General features: G+C 52.2%; 6 protein-coding genes across 6 annotated transcripts; 3 read left to right on the plus strand and 3 right to left on the minus strand.

Annotated features, from left to right (window-relative positions):
- Positions 1-909: 909 nt before the first annotated feature.
- On the plus strand, positions 910-2,111 carry ACO1O0_003521 (amidohydrolase family protein; the record flags this gene model as incomplete). The annotated part of the gene is made up of 3 exons (XM_083192972.1): positions 910-1,628; positions 1,677-1,879; positions 1,984-2,111. The coding sequence occupies 3 exons, from the start codon at positions 910-912 to the stop codon at positions 2,109-2,111; spliced, it is 1,050 nt and encodes a 349-aa protein (XP_083052029.1).
- Positions 2,112-2,575: 464 nt separating this feature from the next.
- On the minus strand, positions 2,576-3,990 carry ACO1O0_003522 (uncharacterized protein; the record flags this gene model as incomplete). Its single annotated transcript, XM_083192973.1, has 5 exons — positions 2,576-2,627; positions 2,695-3,184; positions 3,236-3,533; positions 3,698-3,841; positions 3,901-3,990. 5 exons carry the CDS (start codon positions 3,988-3,990, stop codon positions 2,576-2,578), a joined length of 1,074 nt encoding a protein of 357 aa, XP_083052030.1.
- Positions 3,991-8,470: 4,480 nt separating this feature from the next.
- On the plus strand, positions 8,471-9,919 carry ACO1O0_003523 (tyrosinase family protein; the record flags this gene model as incomplete). Its single annotated transcript, XM_083192974.1, has 4 exons — positions 8,471-8,688; positions 8,792-8,936; positions 9,139-9,320; positions 9,388-9,919. The coding sequence occupies 4 exons, from the start codon at positions 8,471-8,473 to the stop codon at positions 9,917-9,919; spliced, it is 1,077 nt and encodes a 358-aa protein (XP_083052031.1).
- A 6,914-nt stretch (positions 9,920-16,833) lies between these two features.
- On the plus strand, positions 16,834-18,540 carry ACO1O0_003524 (MATE family efflux transporter; the record flags this gene model as incomplete). The annotated part of the gene is given in 5 exon segments (XM_083192975.1): positions 16,834-17,052; positions 17,071-17,140; positions 17,229-17,768; positions 17,881-18,125; positions 18,208-18,540. The coding sequence occupies 5 exon segments, from the start codon at positions 16,834-16,836 to the stop codon at positions 18,538-18,540; spliced, it is 1,407 nt and encodes a 468-aa protein (XP_083052032.1).
- Positions 18,541-18,847: 307 nt separating this feature from the next.
- On the minus strand, positions 18,848-20,403 carry ACO1O0_003525 (pyridoxal phosphate-dependent transferase; the record flags this gene model as incomplete). Its single annotated transcript, XM_083192976.1, has 5 exons — positions 18,848-18,970; positions 19,023-19,314; positions 19,374-19,453; positions 19,520-20,124; positions 20,196-20,403. 5 exons carry the CDS (start codon positions 20,401-20,403, stop codon positions 18,848-18,850), a joined length of 1,308 nt encoding a protein of 435 aa, XP_083052033.1.
- Positions 20,404-21,757: 1,354 nt separating this feature from the next.
- YEY2_1 (aminotransferase-like domain-containing protein) lies at positions 21,758-23,269 on the minus strand (the record flags this gene model as incomplete). The annotated part of the gene is made up of 2 exons (XM_083192977.1): positions 21,758-22,714; positions 22,793-23,269. 2 exons carry the CDS (start codon positions 23,267-23,269, stop codon positions 21,758-21,760), a joined length of 1,434 nt encoding a protein of 477 aa, XP_083052034.1.
- Positions 23,270-25,115: the final 1,846 nt, after the last annotated feature.

A 25,115-nucleotide genomic window follows, 5' to 3' on the forward strand; every position in this document is an offset into this window, starting at 1 on the left:
GTCGGTGCGCAGTGCTACCTAACGATGCCTATTGTATAAGAAGGTATAGACGAAGAATTAAAATGCAGAGTCAATTAGCAGTTTTTAATCGTCCAAACGCACGAGCTTTCTACAAGAGTTCTGTTCATCTACACCACGCGTCGCATCTTGACGATGGCTTCATTACGACGGCTCAGGACCTTACATCTACCCCACGGGGATGCTAAGATAGACCCCATCCCTGTCCCATGTGATAAGACGCCTTGGAACGCGGGGAATCCTAGTCGCCAGGGGCGTGGAGCTGAGGATGGCTGTCTACGTCGTAACATGACAGGATATGTGGGTCAGCTAAGAGAGGGCCAAGGTTGACACAAACTGGAGACACGCAGATGCGGAGACCGCAGTGGAACGCGGAGACCGCTCCTTTGGCTGGCAGATGACCGACCACGAACTCCGTAACCGCCGGATTTTCTGAGCAATACCAAGTATCGGTTCCATGAAGCTGGTCACCGATCATGGGGGGCGGGGTACAAATGCGTAATTAGTATTTATGTTACTTAAATGCCTAGTTTCTCCGCCTGCCGCGGCCTCCGCCGTATTCTGCTAATATGCTTTCCAGGCCTCTTCAAGCCGACCATGTTGTTATGCTGGCTCCCCCGGCATATGTTTATTATCCAGAACCCCTCTTTTACTGGAGATGCTAAGCTTGCTCTTCGGGTTGGACATCGGCACTTGTATCTAGGGATGAATGGAGGACGAGGGGGAAGACGGTGCCCGGAGCACCTTACTTGATTGTACTTAAGAAGTGGCACGGAGGAAGATGGCACCTTGGAGCAATCACAGTAACCATCCTCACATCTAGCCCCGACAGCATTTTCCCTCATAATACCAACCCACGAACGTGGTAGAACAAATCATCAACCCTTCATCATGGCAGTCCCCAAGGGAACTATCGTGGTCGAGGAGGCCGTCGTCAACCCGAATGACCTTGAATTTCTCGCCGATGTAGCCTCTATGTACTCTCCCGGCGCCAGCGCCACGGCGGGTTCCACGCACCACGCCCTCGGCCAGAAGCTTGCTGACATCCACGACGAACGTCTCCGCCAGATGGATGCCGAGGGTGTTGAGTACATGCTGCTCTCCCTCACGGCCCCAGGGTGCCAGGGGGTGACTGACCCGACCAAGGCCCAGGCGATGGCTAAAAGGTCAAATGACTGGCTCGCCAGCGAAGTACAGAGGAACCCGGAAAGGTTCGGTGGCCTGGCAGCGCTGTCAATGCACAGCGGCGCCGAGGCGGCCGCCGAGCTGAGGCGAGCTGTGAAGGAGCTGGGCATGTTCGGAGCCCTCCTCAACAACTACCAGTGCACGGGTGCCCAAGGCCGTGGGAAGACGTTCTTCGACACGCCCGAGTACCACGTCTTCTGGGAGACGGTGCAAGAGCTGGACGTGCCGGTGTACATGCACCCCTCGTACCCTACATCCGGCGACCTAGCTTCTCCCGAGTCGCAGTACGGGCCCCGGAAGCACTTGCTTGGCGCCGCGGTGCAGTTCCACCTAGACCTCAGTTTCCACATCTATGCGCTCGTCTCGAGCGGCATCTTCGACCTATATCCCCGGGTTCAGGTGGTAGCAGGGCATCTTGGAGAAGGGTGAATACTAACCATGCCCCCACTGCTCTTGTTATCGTCTTCTTCCAGCGCCGAGCTGACCTTCCTTTCCTTACAAAGCATCCCCTTTAACCTATGGAGGGCGAACCACTGGTATAACAAGCCCGTAAAGCGTTCAACACGGCCGTCGAAGGAGGACTATGGGTACTACTTTAAGAATAACGTCTCCATCACCACGTCCGGCTTTTACTCGACCCAGGGCCTGAAGTTCTGCGTCAGCGAGATCGGCTTTGGTAGGTGTATGTTCTCTATAGGTAAGTGTTGAATCCCCTATCGCTAATAAGGCCTTGATATTCCTGAAGAATTGGACGACAGAGGTTTACTTACACGATGGTAGATTATCCATACGATACGATAAAGGAGGCCCAAGACTGGTGGAAGGGTGTGGATCTGCCTGAGGCACAGAAGGTGGCTATAGCAAGAGAAAATGCTATAAAATTATTTAAATTACCCTTGAAGTTATAGTGAGTTAGCGTCAATGGACCGAAGGACAACAAGTGGGTGAGAGAGGGGGCAAAAGATATATCGAGGCCAACAAAAGACAGGCATGGTCACTTGGAAACATCGAGCAAATCACCATATGCAAAGTTACTGTCTTCACTAGCTTATCAGTTTTTGACTGCTGCTCCATAGTAGATTAAACAGTTAGACAATGTTTATAATCCGTTATCAGACGCGTTATCATAGCATCTAGCCCTAGATGCATCGTACCGAAATGATAAGACCAAGTCAGAAACCTCGAGCACTAAAAGACTGAAAACAACAATACAATAGTGACCACAGTAATAAATGTGATAAACACTTTCAACCAAATTATCCAACAATCTTGATGTCGACCTGGTGCATGTCTAAGCCGAATCGGCAGCTTGAAGGCTCGCAGTTGGGCCGAGTGCAGCGATGGCCGAAGATACAATCCGAATCAGAGCAGCTCAGCCCATACGAGCAGGGCGACTGGCGAGAAATAGCACGCAGAGCTTCTGTCTGTTTCTGACCCAAGCTCTCGCCATGCCTATGCGAGCAACTCCCGTTTCTCCCGACGAATGCACACCTGCCTAGGAGGTGGAAGCTGTTGCAGAGTTTGCGGGGCTTGATATTGACATAGTCAGACTGTGAGTAACTGAGGGGCGAGTCCACCCGCTGTCCCTGAGCGTTCCGCAACACCTTTCCAGAGGGTGCCTCCCTGGGTATATGTACGAGCGCGTTGGATTGTACGGAGGGGCCTGCACCTGGAGCTTTGGAAACGGCGGCTGCGTAATCCACGGGGGGCGTGCGGGGGGGCGTCATGAGGAACGACACTCTGCGCTTGGTGTCTGGGAGCTTTTGAGTCCGGAAGATGTTGTCAAACGAGAGCGTTTCAAATCGGTCCCTGATCTTGGCCAGTTCTTGAGCGGAGGGAGGCCCTTCCAAGAGAATGATGCGACCCCGGTCTGTCTCGTTCTGAAGATATGGCTCGAGCATGCGAGCGTATCCGTTGTCAGCCGTGCCACCAAAGAGGATCTTGTGGCAATGAATATCCTCCAAATGAAGCTTAAATGTTGCTATACGATGATTAGCCCTAACTTTCTACTCACTGTTCACCGGAGACTGACCTTTCACTTTCTCATCTGAGCATTCCTTGCCGTTGCCGGCGTCAACGTAATCACACATGGAGTAACCCATGTTGAATCCACGCACGAACTCGTCAATCGTCGTGAACTCGGGCAAAATCTGCAATTCCTTGTATGTCTTGTCCAGCCCCTTCATGTTCGCATACACGCGAACAATCACTTGTAGGTGGTGCACCGAGGCGGCCGATGTGGCCTTGAGCTTCTCCTCGACAGCCTGCTTGAGAAGGCCCGCTGCCTTCTTCCCACCATCCATGCCCTGCTTAACGAGTTCATCTTGAAACTGGCTCCAGCGTTAGTCCAGACATGATATGCGTGGGGGGTTTGACTCGGGCGGAATTTACAGGCATGCAGTCGCCATCGATGAGAACCAAAGCGAAAGCGTGCCGAGCCTACAAAGTTAGCTGTAATGACCATTGTGTGAGTATTTACTGGGTGGAATCTCACCTTTTCATGATTCAGATCCTTGATCCGCTTCTCAGCCTCCCCAAGACGATCACGGTTGAGTTTGACCACGTCTCGCTTGTCACGGAGCTCCAATTCGGTCTCGGATAGCTTCTCAGAGAGGTCTTGAACCCGCTTGAACAAATCCTAGACGCGATTGTGAGCGAGAGGAGCAGGTTGCAAGCATATTGAGTTGGTTGTAATACAGCGATCAATCCATTCTTCTGGTCATCGTGGGACTTGCACAAATCCCACACGTCCTTCAGCTTCTGAACTTCCATGTCGGTATCGGGCATGTCTCGTGCCCGACTATCACTATTCAGGCCCTCTGAGGCGATCAATTGAACACTCGTAAGTGGATTTCACGAGGAACAGAAAGAGAGCGGGGCAGCCGAGCGATGATAGTTTGTTACTGGTAAAACAATCAATGTCTGTCATTAATTACTCGGGGGATGGACTTATCCGTGAACTCACCGAGAAGTACTCGCACAGTCACGTTTTGCCCAATAGCAGAGTGACAAGTCAGGACACTGAGGAAATCGTGCAGATGCGGCAGATGCTGGACGCACGAGTGGTCTTATCTCCAGCTGCTAAAAGCATAAGAGACCAATGTGCCCAAGGCAGAATCATACCTATTGGTTCTTATACCACACAGCCACCACGGGCCAAATAATGGGCCGACACGTCACGATGGTGAGTGCAGGGTAATAATACACTTTGTCTTGTGGGCGAGCCAACACGGATATGCGGCCATGTTGAGGCCACATTCGCCTGGCCCAGAGACTGCGCCATGTCGATACCTGCAGCTGGACTGCACCAGCTAGTGGAAATAGAAAGAAACAGAAAAGCTCGCCGAAAGTATTGCTATTGTAACTATTGCAGGGCTTGCACATGTATGCCCGGCCAGCGTTGACCATGTCTAGCTGTGGTACCCAGCGCTTCTTGAAATGACATTCTACCTCACAAAATAATGGCACAACCAGTTCCCCAACGATACTGAGCCTTCCGTGTATAAGGATCGATCGATATTCCTAAAATATTATAGTCTAACGCTGAATTCAACACATTGCCAACGACACATCAGCCCATTACCGCCATTAGGGAATCTTCGGTACATGTATCCTTTGGAGATAGGAACGACTAAGAGCTAACCGTAGTCCTTCCCAAGAATGACTAGAGACTCTACTGTGGCCCTCCGTTGGAATGCCATTGAATAGCGATCAAGGCTTGGTTTAGCGAAGGTTAGTCTAAAACCGAGTCAATCAAAGGTGTCCTGTGTTAGGTTCATAGGTAGCACTTTTCAGTCTAAGTAGTGTTAGGTGAACCCTCCTGTCAGTGTTAAGAATGCTTCAGGGAACAACTGGTAACTGCTGCGAAGCAAGTCAAACCTTGCTATTCAATATTCAACGTTTCCGGGCGACACGAACCTAGTGCCGATATATTCAAACTTATTCATCACTGGCGGTGTAGCAAAAAGTCACGTTAGGTGGTCATTCTCAGCAAATTTCGGCCATGGCTGCCCTGGCCGGAGGAGCGCCGTTCGATGCAATATTCGTCATAGTATCGGATATTCAGGTTTCAGACGTTCAGTTCACTGTGAGGGTAGAGAGAGCTCTGGGGAGACGAAATCATGAGACGAAGACTCACGAACTGCCATGCCTGGCGGGCTGCCTGTCTCCCTCTCCTTTAACCCGCGGGAGCCTGCAACGGAATAGCCCCCGTGCTCCCAAATTCCAAGGCGCCATACGAGAATAAGCCATTTTAGAACCATTTACAAGTGTAATTGTCCCATGAGAGCCCATAATGTTCGTGGCGCGGGCCATTTATGAACGGGGTGTGTGGCGTTGAAGACTCCGGCTGCTGCTGTCTTGCTCCGTGGTTCGCCAAGATGGGGAATGTGGTCTACCTCTCCAGGCTCTTTGGTGTGCCTAGTTCACTAGAAATTGATCCTTGCCGTATAATCAATCATAGGTATTTCGGATATCCTGGGGGACTATGAAATCCCCGACCCTACTCATTGGCGATCACCGGTCTTATCATCGCTCAACTTCCATCTCCGTCTCCCGCATGATATCTCTGGAATCTTGCAAAATCATCTCCTCGCTCCCAGTCTCGCTGTTTCTCTTTTTCACAGCCGTTGAATTCAGTTCACGGTTGGCTCGGATATCTCCCCTTTGTAAACCCTTGTGGCCGTGGTTTGGCGTCTCATCCAGCTCAAAAGCTCCCGCCGGGGCCCCTTTCCAAGCATAGCGCAGAGAATTTCGCGCGTAATTTCCATGAGGGTGTGTGTTTGCGCCATGTTCTTTCTTCTTACTATCCCCGTCCGTGACCGAGACTTTGAGCATTGGGGCCACAAGTGGCCTGAGAGTGGGTATGCAGGCGGCGATGATTCCGACGCTAAGCTCAAGACTTGGTTTAATAGAAGCCTATGTCAGTCACTTGTGGCAATTTCTGGGGTTATCGGCTAGATGCATATTATAACACTTACAATCCCCAGAAGTGAATGGGCCGCAAGCTGTGTTGTGCGCCATGACACGTCAGACATGAAGCAATTCAACTCGCGAGGCAGGGACGTACAATTGATCGTCCTTCGAGCCGCCGAATTGGATCTGATAGAATGCCTTCACGGCTCCCATGGCTACGGCCCTGATCAGAATGATAATATGTCAGCAACGGCTCTCCTCGGAACCCCGCACAGTCGACTGATGGGCGCACGCACGTATATCCAAGACTCAGAATCCCAATCGAGTATAACCGCACCCGCAGCTTCATCTGTAGAACCCATATGAGAGGGATAGGCAGAGTGGCAAAAGCCAGGTCGGTAACGAGATTGCAAGCTGTGCAAGCACTGTCAGCGGTGTTCTCCCTATCATCGCAAGTCGCAATTCGACTTCACAACAGACCTGTATTCAGGAGGGCGAACATGATGAATAACTCGATATCGTAACATTTAGGATTGTTTCGCTTGTCCCAGAAGCCAGAGATTGGTTTGCAGTAAAAGATGCAGCTGCACCACGCCACGATGACATATGCAATGACAAACACTGGTTGTAGGGGAAAATCAGAGAGGATCCACGATAGGTCGTCAAGAGCAGCGGGGTGGGCGTACCAATAAGTCCCCATAGCAAGATTGAATACCAGCGCTTCCCATCAGCGCTGAGTCTCAGGAGCGACAGAGCAATCGATATCTTGAGCAGCGCAATGGCTCCGGTGTCAGAAATGAGACCCTGCAGAAAGCCAATTTTCGAAAACGTCCGATGGTCGTCGTCAGAGATAAACTCTCGATGCTTTCCAAGGCCGTACCTTGCTTGGATCGCGAAACAGATCATACCCCCTAGGGTTGCAACCTGTCTCTCCATCAGCATGTATCAAGCCGACTCCAGTGTGACGTAGCGTCGTACCCCCGACGCAATCATAAGATAATCATCCCAGCCTGCTGTCTTTGCGAACTTGAATCGAGTGTAGGCGCGCGCAGATATTGCCGTTATGGCTAGGAAGCAAAACGTGCCCATGACCCCCAGAAGCCAGGCTGTGTTGGTTTCTTTGGCCCGTTGCGGGTCATAGCTAGCATCCATGGTGACATTTGAACTGGGTATTTTGGAGGCATAAAGAGATAAAGAAGGGACTGCTAGCTCACATAAGCATTTTGCGACCAACAGAGACGGACTATGGCCTTTTTACTGATATCAAGTGACCATAACTTGGTAAGTATGAACTCATATCTTCTTCGGACACGGGTGGCGAAAGAACTGGGCGTTGTATGTTATACCACAACTCTCCATGGTCAGTAAGTAGCCTTGCAAGTAAAATATCGACTTCCCGGGCTTGCGGTTGGTTGTTCTTAACCTGAAACGTTATAATTGGGCCCAACATGTTCTGGAACGGCACACTGCGAGAACCAACAGCCAAAATTTGTTGCAAGCTCAGTGCAGGTACAGGGTCTAGGTGCCTTATTCCATACCCCACTTGTTGGTTCGGTGGCACAGTGCATGATATGAAGTTACATAAAGGGCAACTGGATGCGAAATGGAGATTTGAGCGCATGGCATATTACAAGAGGACAATGGAAGATGATTTGCCAATGTGGGCTTTTCGAAATGGGGGAGCATGGAATATTCAAAATCGGAAATATAAGATAATGAACTGCTTCCCCCCAGGGCATTTGTATGTAAGATGGATGAAACCATGCCTCCCACTTGGCCGTCGAGGGCGCCCAGGGGTATCGAAGATGTTGAACCGCTTGCCAAGATGCGGGAAACAGCCGAGAAGTTGGCCAACCCCTACGGAGCTTTGAGACGACCAATAAGGCCCAGCACTAGTCTTGGCCGGGCCTTTAGGCTAACATAGCCGTACAAGTAAGGATGGATGGACTTGGCTTCTGCAATAACGCTGTTACACGGCAGTCCCAACAAATGCCATAAGCGTTCGATCGAACCACGTATCTATCGTGGACTCTGATATTTCCCCCGATGTGGGAATTCGTCCATGCCGTCCTTCAGGGGTCTCTACGCCGTTAATATAAGCTTACATAGAGCGGGACCAACCGTATTCTTCTATTTACCCTAGTCACTATTGAGGTATTTATTTATCTACAAGAATCAGCACACACAAATGAGTCGTAGGTCCCTCCTCCGACCGGCGTGTGTAACAGACTCACGGTGTCTCTACGAGTATAAGCTGTCGCCCGCATAACCCTCCTGTGCCGCTTACACCCGTCGTGGACACTGCAATTTATTTGTCGTATTGCAAAATTTTCAACACACCGTGCTGCCAACAATGCGCGCGTCAAGTCCCATCAGCCTGTTGGCTGTATTGGCCAGCTCTGTCTGGGCGCCTGTGGTCTGCGCCGATACCACGCGTCAAGCGGATTCACTGGAGCTTCTTCAGAGCCTCAATGACCAAGCCATCGAGGCGCTTGGTGAGGCGGAAGCCGCCGCAACCAAACGCTCCACTGGACAGTGCAACATCTCCAATGCTGCTGTGCGCAAAGATTGGTGAGTCGACCCCTGTTCTCCCCTCCCCCATTGCCCTATTCTCCCGCGGCATGGATCAGAGATGCTAAATTTTGACACGAAAAAGGGATTCCCTACGCCCCAGTGAAAAGAAAGACTACATCAAAGCCGTCCAGTGTCTTTTTGATTCGCCATCTAAGGTCGACCCGGCCATCGTCCCTGGGGCTCGGACACGATACGATGACTTTGTCGCGGTCCATATCAACCAGACCCTGAGCATCCACGGTACGGTAAGTGCATCAAGTTTCTGGTGTCTATTTTTTGAAACAGCTCTAACAGCTCCAAGGGCAACTTTCTGACGTGGCATCGGTATTTCATCCGATCCTACGAAAGGGCTCTTCGGGATGAGTGTGGCTATAAAGGCTACCAACCTGTCAGTCTCGCCATTATCCCCCAGCACTTGAGCCTCTTATTAATCAACTGGCCTTCTAGTACTGGAACTGGTTCAGGTACCAGGATGACCTCACCAAGGCCCCTCTCTTCGATGGAAGCGAGTACAGCCTCAGCGGAGATGGAGAGTACTTGGAGCATAATGGCACGCTTACAGGCCTAGGAACTATCTACATCCCCTCAGGCAAAGGCGGCGGCTGCATCAAAGAGGGGCCTCTGAAGGAGTAAGAACCTATTGCTTCCATCAAACCATGTCAATCTTCCATCTACGGTCACTAACCGTCCCTTCAGCGTCAAGATCAACATCGGCCCTGTGCTTCCCGACATGGATGGCATGGAACCGAATCCTGGTGGCCGGTTTGCCTACAATCCCCGCTGCATCAGTCGCGATCTCAACTCGTATGCCATGTCCACCTGGATGACGGGAACGAATCTTTGGAATTTGACGCTAGGAGACGCGGGAAAAAGCATCCTCTCCTTCCAGAACGAGTTGCAGGGACGGTTCTCGGATGGTTTCCTGGGGTTGCACGCATCGGGTCATCACGCCCTTGGCGGCGAGGCAACCGACTTGTACTCGTCGCTGAACGATCCGTCCTTCTACCTCCACCATACCATGGTAGACCGCATCTACTGGATCTGGCAGGCCCTTCACCTGTCCCAGGCCGACACCATTGCCGGGACGATTACCATTCTAAATAATCCCCCAAGCCGCAATGCTACAAAGGAGGACCCCATCTATATGGAAGTCCTTGGCGAGGACAGCACCATCGGCGACCTGCTTAATACCCTCAGCGGAGATCCTCTTTGCTACATTTACCTCTAGGTTAGGGTTACTTCCAAAGAAATGTGGCATTTACGATTACCATGTCAATACGCAGGACTCTATATGTAGTACATTCATAGTACTGGTAAATCACGACGGTATTACCAAGAAGGCAATGTCCCAAGTCTGATACATGAACCGAAACGTGATTACATGATCTCCGCACGCGGACGGCTCCTCTAGGAAGAAGTCACTGTCATTGCAGGCAGCCAGCTCAGTCGCGCAGCTCTTATCGATCTTCGAGTACAGAAAGATATATCTTGGGACAAATACGGTAATGATACCTAAGCCCAATGAATCTAAACTCTAGGCCTTACCCTGGGATATACCTCGAGCTATTATTCGATCTGCAAAGGTCAAAGGCTATTATTTATATAGCATCAGAGTTTATCGACGAAAATTACGTTACTATAAATGACTTATATTTCCGAGGTTACTATTGATACTAATGTACAGAACTATGCCAGCACCCTTCTTAGAGCTATTAGCTGGATTAGTACAAAGGTAATTCTGGACTGGGGCTGCAGCACCATTTGAAGCGAGGGACACTACTGGGACCGCATCGTATGCGTTAGTCCTCACTGTGGCGAGTTTGAGGACGGCCGCAGCGGTATCAAGGTTGGCAAGCTCACGGGAAATGTTGACACTAGTAGCGAGGGAGGCTCAGGCGACGGCTACTTCGAATGTATCGTGGGCTTTTCTGACAGCCAGCTTGCCATGGGGACGATCGAGCACTATGGTCATTTCATCCGGGCAGAGGGTGGGTTCAGCTGTGGCAAGATGATCGTGTCCACCATTGCCGCTGTTCCCATCGATTTGTTTCTCGGGGTGAGCCCATCGCTAGGGACTACGGCCGAGTGTGACGGTAACATTATCCCTGGAGCCTGGTAATTTCTGAACACGCACCGTTACTGGGAAGCTTCCTAGCCGAGTTGTTGGATATGGCACTCTTGGGCTTAAGACAGTACTGTAGAGCTTGCACCGTCTCTTATGCAAAATAGCCCCTAGTTTATTTCATCTGTTAGATAGCCCAGTAGGACTCGTACATGCTGCACATGGTCAGAAAATAGATATCGTGCCGCGAGAAGCATCCCTTGAATAGTATCTGTGCTTTCAGCCTCGTATATAATAGATCCCACCGACCTATATATCGACGCCGCCGGGGTCTGGCTACTCACACATGAGCCGCAGACAAAATGTCAAATGTAACTTTACAGGATGGCACCAACGGGACAGCCACCACTCGATCTCGTATCCTCAGTACAATCCTGAAACACGGATGCCAGCAACGCGGCCGAGGAAAACCGCTGATCCTCTTTGGTGAGTCAAGAGTTGGGACCAACAGCCAAGCTTCATGAGCTCTGCAAAGAAGCTGCGGCTCGGGTGTTCAGCAAGGCCCCGTGCCACACTAAGACATAAAAATACATTAATTCCCGCAAACTATGTCTACGTACAGGATTAGCCTTGATGTCGTCTGAACATTGATGGAGAACTGCAACCAACGGCTTCCAAGACAACCACCACGGGCGCATCGATCCAGGAGTAGTAAGGTACTACCATGGCCCAACTGGGAGCGTAGAATAGGGCAATTGGAATCTCCTATAGCAAGCTCTAAGCCAACTAAGTTACTACGTGTATGCTAGTATCCTTGGATAAACCCCCACAAACTTGGGTGGTAATGTCGAAACAGCTAATCCCATCCTAAGAGGAATGAAGAATGAGATGCAAGAAGCTCCATCGTATCATGACCACGACAACTTGTGCCCAAATCATCCATATCGGATTTGAAAATGCAACGAACATCTATATAGAGTTACCAGCCAGTGTATAGGTAGGTATTAGGAGTGTAACATGGCAGGGCTTAGACTAGCTCTAGGGTAGGAACAAGTGGACCGTAAAGTCCGGGTTCAAAGGAGTTCATGTTAACACGGACTTGAAGATAAGAGAACAGGGGCCAAAGGGCAGGGGCAGGAAAGCTTCACATGGTCTTCTGAGACGAGACGCCAGTGTTAAAAACTTTGAAATTTGGCACAAACTTGTCACTGTGCTAGGCTTCTGGGAAAGTTTAAAGCTGTGAGATTGATTAATGAGACTAATAGGGACCCTAGATAGCTACCGAGGAAACTTGACAGGCACCATCAATGTCAAAGCCGCGCTTTCTTCCTCCATATTTTTACGCCGATATTTATACATGTAGGTAGACTTCTATTTGGCTGTCTATGATATTTAAGGCGTTACACCCATCGGTATCATTGATACATGTAGCTAGACGCAGAGGACAGTACAGCTTCAGACGCTCCTGGGCCAAAAACCAAAATCCATGAAAGAAAGAGTACATACCTACTAGTCATCACCTGCTACGTACAGTTCTAGTATCATAACCATAGCTGGAGCAGCGAAATAGAACAGAACTGATTTAGACAAATGGAGGGAGCGGTGGACACTACCTACCTAAGTTGTTCTCAACCCCAGGTTCATCATTGAGAGCAACCAACAACCAATAAGATGGCCCTCAGTCGTCTAGTAGGATGTTCACATTCCTCCCAATCAGCCTAGGTGTAAAAGGGGGCCGAAAGCAGCAGGCTGGGCGGACTGACCCCAGAGCAACGCTGGCATGGTGCATGGCTGAATATGCACAATGCCACTTCGATGTGGCTGGCTCAGCCTGGTTGCACTCGCTCGTCCTTAACTGTAGAGAAGCCAGGCCTTTCCCTCCCGGCCAACGTGACATCTCGCCCTCAGGTGCCAGTATCGCACAGCTTGCCTAGCATGAGGCTCCTCAACACACGGAGCTGGGAAATGACGGACTTCATTTCAGATGACGATATTTTGCCGTATGCCATTCTTCCCCACACGTGGGGCAAACAAGAGGTTAGCTTTGCCGATTGGGAATCGAGGGATAGTCGCGACATGAGCAGATGGGAGGGCTACCGGAAGATCAGGAATTTCGGCCAGCGAGCTGCGTCTGACGACGGGTTCGATTGGGCATGGGTTGACATGTACGCCATTTCTTGAGCTACCGCCGATTAATACTGGAATTAACATGGATGTTGGATATCTAGTTGCTGCATCACAACGCCATGTTTCGATGGAACAAGAACGCTACCGTCTGCTACGCTTACCTATCCGATTACGATGTACCAAAAGGGTCAACAGTCAATACCTAGACAATCCGTCAATGCCGTTGGTCTACCCGCGGGTGGACGCTGCAGGAATTTATTGCTCCCCGAAACCTGGGTGCAGTTCTGTGCTAAGGACTCGCGTCGAATTGCGACTAAGGATGGGATTCAAGGCTTTCTCTCTGTAATTACCGGGATCGACTAGGACATCCTCCCGGGCGCCAATCTTGCTGATGTTTGTGTGGCAAAAAGAATGTCGTGGGCGTCCCGTTGGCAAACATTAGGGGGCGAAGAAATGGCCTACGCTTTACTGGGCATTTTCGATGTCAACATTCCCCTTATGTACGGCAAAGGGCGGCTGAAGGCCTTCTGAAGACTACAAGAGCGATTATAAATACTACTCATGACCAGTCGCTGTTTGCCTGGGGCCGGCCCCTCACCCTTATTAGTGAGGAGCATTTCGCACGCCGCGAGTCCCTTTTATAGAAGCCGCCGTGCCAGAGACAGCCTCTCCGGGGTTCCTTTGCCAAGTCACCTACCAACTTTTAGTTCTCCAGCTGCATCTCGCCCGTGGATCACCACTATGAGCACATTCTCAACCACAACCGCCCGCCGGCAATAGTCAACGGGGGCGCACTCGTCAACCTCGTCATAATGTACAAGATCCCATCGACCACTTACTGGGAGGATCCTCCGGTGGTTATGTCGGATTTCGCTGAGATTGCCGTGTTGCTCTGCCGCGACGGTACTACGGGTAGCGGGCTCGCCGGGCTCGCGCTTCGCAAGTGGGGAGATGGGTACTGCTCTCGTACCAAAGAGCTCTTTCTCCTCGATAGTTTTGTCAGTCATACCCGATTTGAATCCTGGACAAGGTCTCGGCGTATCATGCCGCATCGCCCGTTTCGGCTGTACAACGGCGACATTCTCATACAAAGATGGATTGCGCGCTTCAGGGGTGAGAGCATGGAACTGCATAGAGTGGGGCGCGGCCCGACCTGGCGCCTGAGATGTTATGACAAAGTGCTGCGAGGAAAACTCGCCTGGCGATGAAGACTTCCAGTTCTTCTACGAGACGGAGTCTGGGCACAGGTTTGCCATTACCCTCAAGAGGTTGTTCAAGAGGAGGGATCCGCTGGGAAATCTGATGATCAGCACCTCCCTAACTAAAAGTCGAGGGACCCAAGTCGGCGATGGCATGAGAACAACTATTGAATAGGTACCAAAGAAGGTCGCGTCGCTCAGCGAGCGGGAAGTTGTAATAAGGTCCCATTCTGATTCTTGCCAACTCATGATTGGAGATCAGATTCGCATAGACGCAAGAGTTGACAGGATGAGTCTCGGTCAAGGCGGGCAGGTTGATGTTATGGACATGGTCATTTACCAAGAGAGCGAGTCGCTGGCTGCGCGACTACGGTTAGTTGAGGAGCTGGGATACGGCCCGGATGAAGAAGTGGGTGAACCACGCACATAGGCTTTACCGGAACGCGTGGTATCTTCTACCATATAGGTATGTACATAGATATAGTTTCTGGTACGACGGCGGAAAGGAGCTCGATAATTAATATGGTGGAAATAAAAAGGTGCGAAAAAAAACATACGAAGTACGAATAAAGCAGCCGATATTCGCTGGTCATCGCCGACCTTACTAATAATCAGCCCCTCAGCGGCTCGACTCTGGGGTAGCAGACGGGATCCCGTGTCTTCCTATTCGTATCTCCGTCGATGTTGAAGGGCCGCTACCCGAAAGTAGCACTTAGCGGGGGAATTGGCGGAACTTGGGCGACAAGGGGAGCTCACCAAAGCTACCAGATATAGTTGTGGCATAGACTGAAATAACTGATTGCCTTCTTCATCTTCAAGGGACTCGTCATTTGGTGTTCTCGGGACTCCGAGGATAGCCGTGGGAAAGAGTGGGCTGGTCAAGCAATTCAAGGTTTGGCAACTCGACTGGGAATTGTGAACATTTATACATACCAAGCACATGAAGGATAACCCACCCAGTCATCTGTGGCTTTCCCGTGCCGTAGGGCGGGACAGGCCCAGTTCTCCACACCACCTGGTCGTGGCATGGGTTTGAACTGAGGATGTCTTTCAACAAAGCGGGTCACTAATATGATGTTGCCCCAACGAGAGCAGAACTCTTCACACTTGCTGAAACTTACTTTATTATACGAGTAGTACTAATACTACATGAGTATTTAGACTATCATTTTGTACTCACTGCAAATGTGGCCCGTGGAATTTCAGTGAGAACTCGAAGCCCACTCGTATTATCTGGCATCCTAGAACCAAGCCACGGCGTGGGGGTCTGCGGTGAGGCTCTTGTGTGTTTCGTCCCCCAAAACGTGACCCATGTTCCTGTGTCTCGCACTGGTAATTATAACAGGTATCTCTACCTTTGCTAGTCTTAACAACTGACGCGTAGGGAGCATGGCAGGTGTTAACGCTCTTTGCACGTGGATAAGGTCGCCGAGAACAAAGGACACTTCCTATCTTTCTGTTGGCGGTCACACAGTATTATCTAAGACCAATTGTCTTGCTGGGCTTGCATTGAGGTTGATGATGACTCAATCCCCTGGAAGCGGCTGATCAATCGCCACGCTGATACTCCTGGCATCCCCGAGAAGGCAAATTGAGGCCGAGGGTCCCCCCGGATCAGCCGAGCCACCTTTCAGTTTAATACCCTCGTACGTACTTGTAGACAGGATTCAGTGTTTGGAGAGCCAGCGAAATATTATCAATTCGTTTTATGGCCCATGGTTGGCGGTGGCGCTGGTTGACATCAAAAGAAAGCAACAGGTGACCCCCGTGAGACATGGCGGACCGAGACATTGCTGAGTGCTGACAGCATGGTGATCACAGGTGAGACAGGCTGAGCAAATTTATCGTCACAGCCACAGGAAGTTACCTCATCCGGGTGGCACAGAGCCCAGAGAAGACACCAACCGCACGGAAATGACGTCTCACAGAGGTGGCACCGTATCGGAGCACGCCAGTCATCTGTGGTCTCAACCTATGTGGGAACTACGCTACGACAAGCTGCGAACTGTGGATGGCATTGCCCTTGTCAGTGTTTGCAGGTCCGATGCATCGGCAGGATTCGCCGAGCCTAGTCTACCGCTGGATTGGTGAACACTTGGTCACCCACACGGCAAGGGTCGAGCTGAGAGCTCGGGTACGGCATCCCTGTTGTCGAATTTGATCCGAGTATATTAAGCCACTCGGATACTCCGTTCAGAATCCAGTACTGCTAAGCTTACTTCCACTGGGGAGACGTTGAGGGCCGGTGGCTTGTCGCCCCTCGTCTAGTCAGACGTGGCGAAGAACTTGTCTTGCGTGCTTTTGGTGGGATGTCTCAGATGCCTTGTTGACATGCTCTTGGCGGCACCGGAAGGGTCCTTCTTCCTTGGTATTACTCGTTCACTATTATCATCAGCTTGGCACAAACAAGGCACGAGAATCAACTGTACCCAATCGTTTGTGTCAAGACAATGGTTATTCCCGTGACAGTAGTAGTCACAAAGGAGCATTGTTTAATAATACAATCAGACACGTGCGTGAAATTTCGGATAATAAGTAGTACTCGGGGAGCATCCTCGCGAGCCATCTATATCTTCTTGAGTGATTACATCTCGTCCGAGTACGACTACACCTCCCCAAACCGGACTCGCGATATAAGAAACCACCCCGGGATAGGCATTCGATCGTCCGCTAGGTTACCGAGAGTTACTACGAGTGCGAGCCGGCCTTGTTATCCCACGAACAAATTAAATCCCACACATCCTCAGCAAAACGATGGCAATACGGTCGCCGGACGAGGAGGCGGCATGCGGCCCCCCTTACGACTACACGGAGACGTCGCCGCTGCTGCCGGGCAAGCAGCGACCCAGGACACCTGAGAGCATTGGCACAGATTCCTTCGGGCCATCAGAGCTCGTGGAAGCAAAGTCGGCAGTCTGGACATCATGGCGGTTGGAGGCAAAGACGATAGCCGCGTGGTCGGCGCCGATGATTGTGAGCTTCTTGCTGCAGCGAGCCATCCACACGGTGAGCGTTCCCGTCGTGGGGAGGATCGGTCCCATGGAGCTGGGAGCTGTCAGTCGTATGTGCGCCCCCCGTCGTTGTCGCTTTACCCCGCGTCCCGGAAGCGAGATGTTGGTGGTTGTTTCTCATTTTTAACGAGATTGCAGTGGCGAGCGTGACGGCCAATATGATAGGAAACACCCTGATCCAGGGGCTTGCCAATGGCCTCGACACGTTGGCCGCCCAAGCGTACGGGGGTGGCCACAGGCACATGGTTGGACTACACATGCAGCGAATGATCTACTTCATAATGCTTTGTGCCATACCCATGATGTTTTTATGGTGGCACTCTGGTAGCATACTCGCCATGGCGGTCCCGGACCAGCAGGTGGCAGAGCTGGCCGGAACGTACCTACGGATCATGACGGCTCGTATACCTGCGTTTGTACTCTTCGAGTGTGGGAAGCGCTTTCTCTATGCGCAGGGGCTGTTCGCTCCCATCACGTATGTCCTGCTATTTGCCGCCCCCCTCAATACCTTATTGATGTGGGTATTTGTCTGGCAATTCAACTGGGGCTTTGAGGGTGCACCCGTTGCCATCGTCATCACTGAGAACCTGATGGTCGTACTACTGTTCCTCTACGTCTACCTGATTGATGGGCGTCAATGCTGGGGAGGCTTTACTACGAAGGCCTTTTCAAACTGGGGTAAGTCTGATGGTCCCCGATCGAAACAAAACCCCCTTTCTCTCCCCTCCCCACCCTCTTTCATGTTACTGCCACGTGGAATGAAAATGAGACGCTGACAGGGACCAAACAGGACCAATGATACGGATATCTGTGCCGGGCATGGTCATGCACATCACCGAGTTCGCTGCCGATGAGATTCTCACTTTGGCATCTGCCCAATTCGGCACCTCCCAACTTGCCGCCCAGAGTGTATTAGTGACACTTGCTTCGGTGACATACAACATACCCGCCCCCGTTGCGGTCGCTGCCTCGAATCGCGTTGCCAACTGGATTGGCGCGGGAGCTACGCGTGCAGCGAAGACGTCGGCCAAAGTGGTAAGCATATGATCCGATCATCAACACGCCCCTTCACCCTGGAAAAGACTGTCAGTGCTAACATGGATATCTTCTTTCATAGACGGCTGTGTTCGGCCTGATCTTGGCATCGCTAAACATGGTCGTCCTCATGGCCCTTCGCTACCAGATCCCGTCCCTCTTCACCAAGGACCCCAAGGTCATCGAGATTCTGATCGCCATGTTCCCCATTGCCACCGCCATGCAAACCCTCGACTCGGTAGCAGCCATCTCGCACGGCCTGTTGCGGGGCATCGGCTGGCAAGAGTTTGGCGGATACCTCAATCTAGGTGTTTACTACCTGATTGCGATTCCCATCTCTTTTGGCACCGCGTTCTTCCTCGGCTGGGAACTGATGGGGTTGTGGACTGGGTTGACAATAGGCTTGGCCATGTAAGTGCAACCCTGGATACGAATCACCCTCTTATGCAGCAACTTACGTGGAATACAGTGTTTGCACGGTCGAGGCGTTGTGGTTGTGCTTTTCAGATTGGGACGACGCAGTAGCAAAGGCTGCACGAAGGAACGAGTAATAAACGTCAGGTGATAGCATGCTTTAGCAATGGTTCGGGTGGGAGGGAAAATTCAAAGGCTGTCTGTATATCTCAGACAGCTTAGACCAAGGCGGGTAATCTCATGGTTGGAATTCAAAGGCGTTGACATGATGCAGCCGACATACTAACTCACTCTGTGACAGCCTGCATCTAGTGACCCTTCCCGTTCGGGGTACCGAGTCGGCTCAGGAGTCGGTCTAAACCAACCGAGAATTCATCCTCGTTGACACAGAAACAGAGACGAAACCAACCAGGCTCCCTGCAGCAGAATGCCTGAGACGAGCGTCAGCACGAGATGAAAGATGGAGGGCATATCTGCACATACCTGTCCGGCCATCATGAAGACACCAGCCTTCCATATCTCCTCCTGGAGCTTGAGCTCTCCCTCGCCGGTAACATCGCCATCAAGCCACGCTGACAGATTGATAAGCATGTGCAGACCAGCATTGGGCTTGATATATGGGATTCCACGCTGATCAAGCTGCCTGCCAATATGCTCTCTTCTTTCGTCGAGGCGCTGGTGGAACAGGGGCAGATACTCCGACTCGAGATAGTCAGCATCAGCAAGCAGCCTAGAGGCAACAGTGTCGCTGAAGGAGGTGATCCAGTTGAAGTAGCTGCGAATCATGGTCAGGACCCTGTTATGTCACCTTTTGGTGTCATTGGCTCAACTAACCTGAGCGTCAGCATTGTCTCACGCAGAAGTCTGTTATATGTCGCCAGAAAGCCAATTCGGAGACCACCGAAGCCAAAGTCCTACACATGTCTCGTCAAAATTTAAACGAGAAGACGAGAAACGATGGTCAAGCAAAGTATCTGTACCTTGCTCATCCCCCACAGGGCGTGGACGTTTTCTCTGTTGGAGCCCAGGTCCAGGCTCAGGATACTCGTGAAGGATTTCCCGCCCGTCATGGCGAATATCTCGTCGACTATGAGATGCAAACCCCTACTCTCGCAGAACCGAGACACTCGAAGCAGGACTTCTGGCGCGTATGAGCGACCGAGCGGGTTTTCGGGGTTGGCTAGTAGGACCGTGGTGACTGTGTTGCCGCCAGCCGTTTCTGTTTCCAGGGCCGTTTCCAGGCGGTGCACAATTTCGACGGCAAGCTCGCCAGACTCGGACCCTGGTGCCTCGTGGGCTTGGAACCGAATATCGGGAACATCATCGCAGGGGACGTTGACAACGTTGACGCCGTTCCTCATGACTGCGTCGAAGATGAGTCCTCCAAAGCCTGGAGTGAGGAAGAGCATGGTGTCCCCCTCGTCGCAGAGGTTGAATGACAGGGCGTTGAGGAGTGAAGATACTCCGTTGGTGGCAATCATGTTGTCTGGTTCGAGAGGAATATGGCTTTTGAAGACGCGGTTCATAAAGCCGGCAGCTGCTTGGAGCAGGGCTGGTGATCCCTCGGAGACATTGTACTTGAACTCTGTGGTCTAAATCAGCAACAGAAGCTTGGAAGAATAGCCAGGGAAATCCTGGATGGCTTCAAGGACTCACCGCCGCTGAGCTCACTTGGAGTGAGGTTCCGGTCCAGCCATGAGGCCAACTCCTCGCGCATGAAGTCAACCTGGGACCTTCCCAGGTCAACAATACCCTGGGGATTCGTTTCTAGGTCATAGCGATTCGCATCAAGCTTCCTGTCGTAGTCGAGAAGACTCGGCTGGAGGTTCTTCCTGCCCCTGCGGGAAGGGGGTAGAGTAGCCATTGGGCTCGGGTGGTGAAGGCGGTCAGATTGAGCAACGATCGTGTGTTGCAAGGCGTAAGTAAGTTGAGGGAAACCGGATACTCGGCATGGAAGGAATTGTGGACATAGAGTCTACCGGTTATATCAACGATCAAATGGGGGAGCTGCGATTTGATACAATGTAATGTAGCCATCCTCGCTGTCTTGGCCACGCTGACATGACTTCTGCATGACGAGAGACCCGCGTTGTTCGCGTAACTCGATTCTGAGACATGCGCTGCTCGCACCTGGAGTGCTGCTAATAAAATTCAAGTCAACCTGGGGGTTCCTACGTAGGACGAGGCAATTGGATTCTACCGTAAGTGTGACCAGCCTGCGTCCGAGTATACCACCAGGACGCCTCTCGCCATTCACCGCCAGCCTTTTCCTTTTGGTGGGCATCTGCGTCCTCGCCCAGACATGGAGTTTTCCCGGCTTGAGTAGGTCCACCCAAGTCCTCCCGGCCCCCAACCCTCAGCTCGACTTTGAACGAAATGTCTCTCCCCAACTCGGTAGGTTGGTCCCAAGTCCCACCACGCTTGTTCCATCTCGGCCCCGTGGCAGACAGGCCGGGTATGCGTTCCGAGACAGCTGTGGCGACGGGGAGACTGAATGATGGAAAACGGGGTGCACACAGACACACAGTCACACAGACGCAGACACACACAAATCGTGCATGCTCCGGGACGAGTGGAGACGTGTGCGAGCCGCGCTGCATGTCCTGTCCTGGGCCGACGTGCATGTTCTCGCCCCCCGACGACAACGACCCGCGCCCGCGCGCAATGCATGCTCCGGGAGGCCTCGAGCAGCAATATTGGAACGGGGTGGCGGGCTTTTGTGAGGAGGGGAGTTTCTGGATCCTGCAAATGTCGGTGAGTTTGGGGTCGGCGGCCGGACACGAGAGCGAAGACGATGGGCACACTTGCTCCGATTGTCGGCCAGCAAGCAGTCGCAACTACTACACTACCCGGTTTCCGAGATCTGAAGTAGTTGCGGTTTCTCGTGGACGAGGAAGGTGTGCATTTTGTGTTTGTGTCATAAACGGCTTCTTCAGGTACTATTCGCGGGCCCCCGTGCCAATAGTAATGAACCTGGATGCCATCATGACACGCGTGCCTACCAGCCCAGAGAACATGGAGGACATCATGGCCGCGACTAGCCCCATCTTGGGCGTTTGCCAAGTTTTGTTGGCACCGGCCTGGTGGACTCTGTGAAACGTGAGATCGAACATCGAAGACATGGGAATCCATTGGGGCGGTACCAGGTACATACATACAGGGAGCGACATGTAGGTAAGCTGCATGTATCCCTCACCCTCTCCCATTCGCAACCGACGCTACCCCGACTCCCAAGCCCCTCCAGGCCTCACGCTGTGATCCTCTCCGCGAACCTTGTGCCTTGCAGTGTAGTACTCCCTATTGTCTCGCATGCGCTCCAGGACAACTCCCAGCTTGCGAACGCCCTCGACGAGATCCTCCTCGGCCACCCACGAAAAACACAGCCGGATCCCCGAGTCGAGTCTAGGGCCGGTCTTGTCCCCGTGAACCTCGAACATGTTGCCGTAGCCCACGATAAGATTCTGCTCCTCCATAGCCGCGTCCGCAACTAGGTTCGCTGGGAAGAAATCGTCGGATGGTATTTTCAGCCAGACAAAGTAGCCGCCGTAGACCTCGCCGCCGCCGCCGCTAAGACAGCCTCGGCGCGTCTGCACACCGAGAGGCGCGAGGAACTTGCCAATGGCCTCCATCATGAGCCTGTGCCTGCGCTGGAGCGAGGGCCGGAGTTTGGTCTCAATGTGCTCCTCCAGATCGCCTCGCAAGACCATGTCGCCGAGGATGGCGGCACAGAGCTGGCTGGGTGCTCCACCAGAGATTGTCGAGGCCGTTTCGCCCAGCCCTTCCACAAAGGTCGGCGACGCCTCAACCCAGCCAGTCCTGACCCCCGGGCCGACGATCTTGCTAAAGGACCCGTTGCTCACAGCATTACCAAACCATTTAGAATGAGAGGTATCGTCAGAGGGGGTAGGAGGGGGACCCATGGCCAGGTCGATGTCACATAGGCGCGGGAGTCTCATCTCATCGGGACGGTGGGGGGTGACGTCGCCCTCAAGCGGCCACTGGAGGAAATCGTACACATCGTCGGACACGATGAGGGCGTCACACTCCCTGGCCAGTCTGACGAGATCTTGGCGCCGTTGCAGCGGCATGGTCTTGCCCGTGGGGTTGGAGCACGTCGGGGACAAGTAGATGACATGCCGGTACAGTTTGCGGAACGGCCCGGGATCCTTGCAGGGCTGGCAGGCGCGAATACGGTTAGCCCTGTTCAGTGCCAAGGGATTCAAGAAAGGGCGGGTGGATGGGGTTCATGGTACCTGTTGTGGCGGCTGTGCCTTGGACTGCTGGTCGACTTGTCTAATCTTGGTTGCCAAAGCCTCGAGGTCCACCCCCTCATCGTCCTCCGCTGCTGCCCTCAACTTGCCGGCGAGTCCGGCATCGGTGAAAATACCGCAGGCGAGATGGTAGCAAGGTGAAACGAGCCAAACGGCGCGCGTGTAATTGGGGTCCGTGAAGCTCTGGAGGATCCCGGCAAGGCTCTGGCTCGCGCCACCGGTGATGCAGATGCGTTGCGGGTCTGGCTCAACTCCATAGTGGCGGCCGAGCCAACGGGCCAGGCCTTGGCGGAGCGGCTCGTGACCTGTGTTGGGGCCGTACTGGAGAATGGAGGCGTGCGCAGACGGGTCTGCCTGTCCCAGGACTCGCTGGCACGCCGTCGAGAGCAGACCCGCGGGCAGCACGTCTGGCGAGGGCCAGCCGCAGAGGAGATTGATCTGTCTGGTTGTCGCAGGCATGGCTGTCTGGCTGCGAGAGAGAAGGAAAAAAAAACAGCGCAAGGCGGATGGGTGGATGGAGAATGAATGGATGGAAATTGGGTGGAGGAGGGCCGTTGTAACTTCAATGTTGTAAGGTGTAGTTGCACGTGCTAAGTCGAAGGTCGGTTGCCGACGGCAACAACACTGTACAAGCGGGCGAGAGGGGAGGGGTGAGGAGGCAAAAGAGGAGGCAAGAGACTCCAGATTGTCGTCCTAGAGCAGATGGCCTTGAGCAGATGAAATACTTGTAGAGGTACTCCGTGCTGTGGTGCTGGCAGGAGGTTGGTCTTATGATGTTATTACTACTACGTCGATCTTGTTGAAGGAACGGCATGATTCACGGGGCATCCATCAAGATATTATCCATAGTTACCAGCCGCAGAGATATTTCAGGACCCAGCATGAATATCTTATATATCATTGGCATGTCAATAATCATAATCAACTAGCAGTTTTCACCACGACGATAGATAGCCAACATAAGATTTGGGAGTATTAGCACAAAGCAAGGATTGGTAGAGTTCACCTCCGACAATGCCGAAATAGGTTGGACAAAAAGTAAGAAAAATGATTAAAGACCCGGGGGGTGCACATATTAATTAACGTCCACGGGCGTCACGGCAGAAATTTCTGTTTCCTCAAACAATTGGCGTCTTTGATCGTCCCGTGTATCCATCGTGTCAGTCCCATCTTGGAGAACCACTTCGGCACGTCATAAATCGGGAAGGATACGGAGTACATCTGATCTTCCTTCCGTCCAATAGTGTATCTCGCGGCTATAAACATCAAAGTCAATATGAGGGTCTTTTCGGAGGGGTGGAGTATCAGTATAGTCTACTCCAAGGTACTTATAGAACAGGTAGAGCTATTCAGGTCTCGTGATCTTTCTCGACACGTATACTTCTTGGCTCTCAGTACCTGCAACGGGATTAAGCCCTGCTCAATGTGTCCGTTCAGGGGATTATGATGGGTGGCTGTGCTTTTCGTTCCTGGGGGTCTTGGCCATCCACGAGGAGGTGATTTGGGGATCTGGACCCCTCCCCCGCCCCCTCCATCCCGTCCCTGACCCAAACAAAAAGAAAAACACAGGGTGAACATGCATGCAGACTGCAGGCTGCAGACAGTCGTTAAGGCGCCACGGGTTGTGCCGTCTTTGCATTGCAGCATACATGTAATTACATGACTTGCAGAACGGGTCCGATCTCATCAAGTAACATGGTAAGGTGTTATGTATGATGCTAGGTACCTCTATTGATTCGTGAAAAGATGAAGTGATCATCACCCAATGTACGGGTATTCGATGGGTTTATGGAAACTAGTAATGGTAGATTTGTCTATAATGTTATACGTTCAGATCCAGTATGATTTCACTATTGGCATTAGGATGCGAGGGGTAGGCTGCCTCTCGAAGACGGGTATATAGGGTAAGCGCTTGGGTAGCATTATACCATACTACCCAGGTACGGATAATTGAGGATATAGCCCGTACTCGTATGGCTACGGGACTGGCCCTCCCCCAGCCGACGTGACCAAACCTGCAATGGAAGTTGAATCTTCATAGGTCTAAGCACAATATATCACATCGGACTGTCGAAATCCGATTGCCTGCCTCCATCACCAGAGTCACCAGACCAGATGGCCACTGCTAAATGGCTTCATCCCACGTATACCCTCCACGACAGCAAGGCCTCCAAACGCTGGTCTGTCATCGCCGCACAGCGTGTGGGACGAATCCATGTACGCTGCTGCTCCAAAATCGAACCCAATCGCCACGGGCTGTTACACGGCAGAGACACAGGCCGCCCGCCCGGAACTGCATCGACAG

Source organism: Amphichorda felina, assembly GCF_050947745.1.
Source record: "Amphichorda felina strain 45539 chromosome Unknown scaffold_3, whole genome shotgun sequence".
Classification (NCBI taxonomy): Eukaryota; Fungi; Ascomycota; class Sordariomycetes; order Hypocreales; family Bionectriaceae; genus Amphichorda; species Amphichorda felina.